This window comes from Centroberyx gerrardi, chromosome 23, assembly GCF_048128805.1.
Source record: "Centroberyx gerrardi isolate f3 chromosome 23, fCenGer3.hap1.cur.20231027, whole genome shotgun sequence".
Classification (NCBI taxonomy): domain Eukaryota; kingdom Metazoa; phylum Chordata; class Actinopteri; order Beryciformes; family Berycidae; genus Centroberyx; species Centroberyx gerrardi.
This window is the reverse complement of record NC_136019.1, coordinates 4,330,138-4,337,637: the sequence shown is the minus strand read 5'-3', so window position 1 is coordinate 4,337,637 and position 7,500 is coordinate 4,330,138. Positions and strand designations below refer to the sequence as shown.

The 7,500-nt window shown below is 43.1% G+C and overlaps 1 protein-coding gene across 2 annotated transcripts in view; it reads left to right on the top strand.

Annotated features, from left to right (window-relative positions):
• The window catches only part of exoc6b (exocyst complex component 6B), a 106,900-nt gene that overhangs the window by 60,590 nt on the left and 38,810 nt on the right, over positions 1-7,500 (top strand). Inside the window, exon 19 of one of the 2 annotated variants that reach the window (XM_078291695.1) lies at positions 699-728. The exons of the other annotated variant lie outside the window; for it this stretch is intronic. Coding sequence (XP_078147821.1) covers positions 699-728 — 30 coding nt within the window. The remainder of the gene's footprint in view (positions 1-698; positions 729-7,500) is intronic. 2 annotated transcript variants of the gene reach the window in all.

Below are 7,500 nucleotides of genomic sequence, written 5' to 3'. Positions count from 1 at the left end.
AGCTACTTGGAAGCAAACGTGTGAGAAAAAAAAGGTCAGCAGGCTCACAGTTCTCAATTTCTTAAACAAGTACACACACATACACACACACACACACACACACACACACACACACACACACACGCGCACACACACACACACATTCATCATTCCAATTCGGACTAGAGAGGAAAATCTTGCCGTAGCCAAGACCTAATAATACTCTTCACAGACTCTAGTGCTCGCAAAATATTCCTAATTGAATGAAGCTCATATTTAAAGATGGAACAGAGTAGAGATGAGAAAGATTCAGGAGTGAAAATGTGAAAACTAGAAAATTTGGATGTAATTCTGAACATAATACGCCAACTTTGCAGCTAATGAGCTCCTTGATCAACTTACTGTTATGCAACGATTGGTTGCAGTTTCACCTCTGTGTCTCCAGGATTTATTTAATTCGCTACGGTGCTTTAGCACATTGTACAAACAACAGTTAAACCCCAGCTTAGCATTATCTCAAGGGTTATCATGTTATCTAGACGGCTGCCAAGTGCTCTCAGTAATTTTATCAAACAGTGTAATTGCCATAAAGCCATTGTACTCCCTCAGTTTTCTTACAGGGAATAAATAAACTCGCATTTCTCCCATTAATAACTTATTATACTCCTCTTACTGTTTTGCCATCCGCTAAATGTGCCGGTTTATGTTTCTCACCATAGGGAACTCCCATAGAACACGCTACCTTACCGGTGAGTACCTGGGTTGTCATGGTAACAGAGTGATGTTGACTTTCCCCGACTGACCTTTTTAACCCTTCAACTTTGACCCTTTGAGAACTGACCAACCAGCATGTGAGATAAAAAAAAAAAAAAGAGTGATGCACGCTCGCCTGAACCTGTGTGTTTTTTTTTGTCCCAATGTCTGTCCCAACCAGGGAGGGAAATGACCACCAGCCATCTGCCCAATGCTGGAAAATTTAGTCTGTGTCAGGAATATTTATAACCAGCGACTTCGGCAGATACCTATCATTTGGAGGTCCTGTTCTACTCCAAAAATCTGATGTTGAACTTTGGTAGTATCTTGGGTTGTGTCTCTTCCTCCATGATAAAACCCCAAAATCAGTGATTTTATGTTATCTGTTGCTCCGGTAGAGGAGATTGGAGAATTGTGTTTTTCTCTCTCTCCATTTACTGCCATTGTATGGAGGAACAGTCTGAAAATCACTTCCAGCACATAAAGGAACACGCATAAAGCAGATTCTGCCAATATATATAAAAAGTTTGAACAAGTGTAACACCGAAATCCGATCAGAGGAAACCGAAGAAAAGATGGAACGAACAAAATAGTACGTTTTACCAATAACTGTAAATATGTTTTTATATATTGGCAGAATCTGCTTTGTCAAAATCCTGTCTCCCACCTTTTTTCGCCTATTCACAATTATTGATAAACATACTATTTTCTTCTTCCATCGGCATACGTTTCCTCCGACCAGTGTTCCACTTGTTCAAACTGAAAGGTTTAATAAACATAAAGAAAGAGAATCATTTAAAAACAATTCAGCCGCATGAGTTGTTTTAATTATTTTGTTTGTTGTCAGAATCTGCTTTGTTCATGTTTGTTTTACCTGTTCCTCCATACAATGGCAGTGAATGGAGAGAGAAAAAAAACGCAAGTCTCCAGTCTCCTCTACCGGAGCAACAGATAACAGAGAATCACAGATTTGGGGTTTTATCATGGAGGAAGATGCACAACCCAAGCTACTGCCAAAGTTCAACCTCACTTTAAGGCATTTCCTTTACACTCATCCAGAGCGACTTACAGTCAGTGAGCAGGTCTGGTGTTCAGTTTCTTGCTCAAAGACACCTGGCTGCTGGTGGACACATTGGCTGCTGTGGGCATCAAACTTGTGACCATCTGGTTACAGGATGGTCTGTCCAGCTTACTACTCCATCGAGCCACATGCAATAATGAAAGTAGGTGGTGAACTTCACCGGTCCACCAGCCACTCTGTCCACTGGACCAAAGAAAACTTCCAACCCTGATGTCTATACTGTTAGACCAAATGTGGTTTGAAATTGATTGATTGCTTGTGCTGGTACTGTGTGTATGTCAAGCTTGCAGTTTTCACTTAAACAGAAAATACACCCCAAAATGAAATTCAGACGTTGTTTCTGTGATCTTTAGTGAGGAACATGAACAAGAACAGTGTGTCTGAAAGCTAAAAAGGAGAACCAGCGCTGCAATCTGTGATGTTATCGAAAGACAAAACCTGGAACTGCTTCTTTTATGGTGAATTAGAGGTTGACTATGAGAATTTACAGTATGTCTTTTGAACTTAAACACTCAAGTAAATTCCTTTTTATTGCATTACTATTATTTATGAAGCAGAATAAGCGCCTTTATCCCTGCAAATTCATCCTGAACACTCGGTCATACTCTCTTTCACTGACTTAGTTGATGGAACATCAAATTCTAGGGTGTTATACATTAGTATCACATTTTTTTGCTGTGGTCCCGCCCCTTGACTTTTGGCTGCCCTGACTGGCTATCCATTTGATTGACAGGTTCCTGGATAGACGAGGAGCATATTATGTACCGTGTCCAATCCCTTCCAGGAGTTGTGAATCAGTTTGTTATGGCGTTGTGAAGCATTGACTTACCGTTTTGTTGTGTTGTGTTTCTAACTAGACTAAAATATGTTTGCATGAAGTTGTGCTGGTTGTAACACTGTCAAGGTTAGAGGTTTCCTTCCCTGTGTGGTTCAGTGGGCAACAACATTGCCGCAACACTGCCAGGACTAAGGGATTGATTCCACTTCAGCCACACATGCTCAGAACAAATGTATGCGCTCATGGGAAAAAAATGTATGCGTTCATGGTACCGTACGGCGATAAAACAGTCCGCCAAATGGCATATGTTAAGTTTACTGTAAACCGTAGACACAAAGGCAATATTCTTTGTAGAGAAACTTTCAGAAAACCCAAATGTGTGCGCATTGCGGACCAACTGTACGAGTTGGTCCGCAATGCGACCAACTCGTACAAGATTGTTCATTTTCTGTGACCTGAGACTAGTCGGCCGATTTTCACCACTGTTTCCTCATATGTTGGCGAGGAAAAGGTGGCTGCAGCTGACTGTATGTCCCTCCCACTGCTGCAACACCACTGAAATTACAGCTAGCACTCAGCTAGCTCAAACTGGTTGTTGGCAGTGTGAATGCATAGTAAATCCTGTGAAGAAAGGATTCAAGAAAGCTCGATTTGTCCACAAACAGTTCTAGGAAACGATTGATTTACAGTTTGTGTATTTGGGGAAACTAGGTCCTGGACCAGAGAATTAAACAGATCTGCCACTGAAATGGGTCGATTTTTTTTAGTCATCTTCTGGAACTGCGATCAGATGGGAGGCGTACCCTTGAAAATAAAAATGGACAAGAGAACGTTGGCGATTGTTCTGCTTGTTATTGAAGAACGCCGCGGTGATGAGTTTGTCATCTTGTCCAAGAGCTCCGCCTCGATAGTGACCATTGGACAGTGCAGCAGTTCGACCGGCTTGTTCAGCGTGTCCAAAATGCGATCCGCGTGGTTTGGAGTAGATACGCACCTGCCAAAACCATTAGAAATAACTGAAAAAGGGGCGTCCTGGTGGCTCAGTGGTCTGGGGCGCGTGCCATGTGGCCGCGACGTCCCGGGTTCCAATCCGGCACAGGACCTTTGTCGCATGCCATCCCCCTCTCTCTCTCTCTCTCCCACTCTTTCCTGTTTGTCTCTACTTTGAATTGTCAAATAAAGGCGAAGATGCCATAAAAATAATCTTTAAAAAAAAAAAAAAGTGCAGGTGCGGTCAAAAAGGCGTCATGGCCTAATGGGAACTGTCTGTGATTTCGTTGAACTCTTTCACATGTGAGGTTCTGGTTGCTGTAACTAACTTGTCAGCCGTCCAAAATATATTTTTCAATGTGACTATTTGAAGTTCTTGATTAAACTTGGTGCAAACAGGAACTCCAGCTGCCTCAGATGTGGGAATATCCCTTGCAAAATACATTAAAACAACCGCTCATGTTTATTTGGGCATTTGATGCATATTCAATTCCTATTCTGCCTCGGTCCAGTTGCCGCAGCATTCGTAAATAACTTGTCATTATCAATAGCGTTCGCCGCCGCAGCTAACTGCATAGGACTGCTGGAGTATGGATGTGTTTACGTCAGTGTGTTCGGCCACACACAGACAGATGAATTTGCCCCGAGAATACAACTTGTTTGACTATGAGACCATGTCCCTTTTTTTGACCACACACACATTTTTCCGTTGTATTGAGTTCTAATCATTGGGAGCTTAACTTGCTTAAATATGCCTAAACTGGCAACTTTCGCCTCCCTGCTGTGAGGGAAATGTATGTGGTTAGTGCAATATTTTACTGTCATTCTCATCTGTCTGCATTCCTCTCGTCCTTTCCCTTTCTCCTCTCCCTCTTTCCTCTTTCTTGCTCCTTCTTCTCTCTCTCTCTCTGTCTCTCTCTCTCTTTCCCTCTTTCTCTCCATCTGACTTTGCCTGACAATCTCTTCCCCATCCTCTTCCTCACCTCTTTCTCTTCGTCTAGCCATGCTCTCTTTCCCTCTCTGTCTCTTTCTCCCCCTCTCTCTCTCTCTCTCTCTCTCTCTCTCTCTCTCTCTCTCTCTCTCTCTCTCTCTCTCTCTCTCTCCGTTCCTCCTCTTGTCTATTTGTTCAGCCGGTAGGAGCTGAGTAGCTTTTAATGAGCTCCTTGATGAACGTCTCTCATTAGCTGGAAGAAGGGAGGGATGGATGGAGGGAGGAGTGGAAGTTTGGAAAGCGGTAGGAATAGAGAGGAAAGAGGGAGGGAAGGAGGTCGGACTGTCGGAGGAAGAGAAGGAGGGAGGGAGAGAGGGAGGGAAGGAGTGGATGGAAGGAGGGGAAAGGTGGAGAAATTTTTGTTTTTATAGATTATTCTGTGTATTTCTCTCACCTCTCACTCTATTGCCTCCTCTTTCCTTCTTCCCTGCTTCGCTCTCTCCTTCACTTCCTACCTCCTTCCTTCCATCCCGCTTTCCTTCCCTAACTGCCTCCCTCCCCGTTTCTCTCCTCGCTTCCCTCCCTCTCTCCTTTCCCTCCTTCCCTCCCTCCCTCTCTTGTTTGCACCTTCTCTCCTTTCCTCATCCCTACTTCCCTTTCTTCATCACTTTTTTCCACCTTCTTCTCTCCCTCCCACTCTCCCTCCTTTCCTCCCTCCCTCCCTTGTTTCCTCCCTCCCCCTGTCCCTTGCTTCTTCTCTCCTTCCCCCCCTCCTTCCTTTCCCCTTTCTCTCCTTCCCTCCCTCCCTCCTTCATTCCCATCCTCCTTCTCTCCTTACCTCTGTCCTTCCTCCCTCCCTCTCTCCCGCCTTCTCTCCTTCCCTCCCTCTGTCCTTCCCTCCCTCTTTCATTCTCTCCCTCCTTCCCTCCCTCACTCTGTCCTTCCCTCCGTCTCTCATTCCCTCCCTCCCTCCCTCCCTCCCTCTCCACATTGCGCCCCAGGCTAATTGTTCCCAGTTGTCTGTGTTGAACTCTAAGACAACGCCACTTCTGTCAGACAGACCTACCTGTGTGTGTGTGTGTGTGTGTGTGTGTGTGTGTCAGTCAGCCCTGGTTCAGGACATGTAAATAGAATTAGCCCATTTCACGCTCAATCTCACCCTGTGATAATTGACCCCTGGGGTTGTGTGGCGTGTGTGTGTGTGTGTGTGCATGTGTGTGTGTGTGTCTACATGTGTATCTGGGGGTTCATGCTTAAACATGCATGCACATTTGAGTGTGTGTGTGTGCTTAGGGTTCAGGGGCCAAGATCATATTGGAGGATATCCGGCCGGTACGTGTTGCTTGAACATATGTGCTCGCACGTGTGTACCGTGTGTGTGTGTGTGTGTGTGTGTGTGTGTGTGTGTGTGTGTGTGTGTGTGTGTGTGTGTGTAATTTGATTTCCCTTTGAGGTGAGCCTGCCTCCTGAGTGAACTGCGGTCCAGACTCTTTCCTGAGGTGGAACACAGTTCACTCATGCAGAGTCGCAGCTACAATGGGATCTTTCTGCCGCTGTCAGGCTGATATAAGATAAGGTGGATTTTATTGATCTCCGAGGGGAAACCGGTTCGTTACAGAGCCGAGGTGCAGCAGGGAGAACAAAGAGGGGAAAAGAGACTAAAGCATATCAATAAAAATGAAATTGGAGTGTCTCGAATAGATTCTCGATGAGGGCTAGAATAGAATTTGCACTTAAACTTTGATTTACTGATTTGCAGATAGTGTTCAGTTTATGGTTTTACAAATTTACAGGTTTCCCACCGATCATAGGATTTTTTGAATATCATGAAATTTAGCGAGGGATATTCCAGACAGGAAAAATTCAGGCAATTTGATCAATTCTCCAGGTCACTTCCCAGGAATGTACCAGAATGTATTTTACAGTTTGTTTCACACATTCATTGCATTAGATGGAGGTTTTCAGCTGTTTGTCTTCACAGCAAGCCCAACTGTAGTGGAAACCAGACGGATTCCACCTTTTTGGGTCATTGAAGTGCTCCAACGCAGTTTTTATTTTTAGTGTTTTTAAGTTTCAAAAAGTTTCACAAATTCAGCACCAAAGCACAAAATTTGGCCCGTCACTACACAGACATGGACAAACTAAAAAAATAACAAAATAAGAGGAGAAACAGAAAGGGAACCAATATAAAAGAAAAAAAAAAAAGAAAAAAATAATCGTACATTGTCAAGCTCTCCGACTTAGTTATGGAAAGACATGGAATTTTACATCAGGAACCCTGGATTTATAAATGTCACTAGTCAGAAAGTATCTATTCACTTTGGGAATGATACACTGGGATTTGAACGGGATTCTTGAGGTCAAGGATCCTAAAAACTGCTATAGACCGAAATCCCAAATAATTTAACCTTTCACTGACAAAGTAAAAAAGTCGCATGACAGGTTTTCCCTTTTACTGTTGGCCTGATTGGTCAATTTTGCCACAGATGCACAGCAGGTTTTAAAGCTATACATTGCGCTTTAAGTTTATTTTTGAGCCGCAGGGTCATTGGAGTTACTTCACACACAAAACATCATGGAAACTTTTAATTTTAGTGAACATGAAGGACAAACAGCAACATCTAAGACAAAAGTGTTTAAGTGAAAATGGCACCAAACACCTCAAACACACACAAACCCACGCACAAAAAAGTTCTACAGACTTTTAGGGAAATTAATGTTTATAATACATTATCTGTGAGTGATGGCATCATTCACAAACATAACAAAATAACACCCAGAAACACACACACACCCATCACACACACAGAGTAAGAGCTGTATAAATACACTGTGTAATTACATGATTATAATAGATGCACACAAACATTAAAAGCTAAACATTCAGCATAATTACAGTTATAGTTTACATATATTTGTGTTCAGTTTGCTATTAGTTAATGATAAATATCGAATAGCATTATACTTCAATGCCAATAAACACAGAAC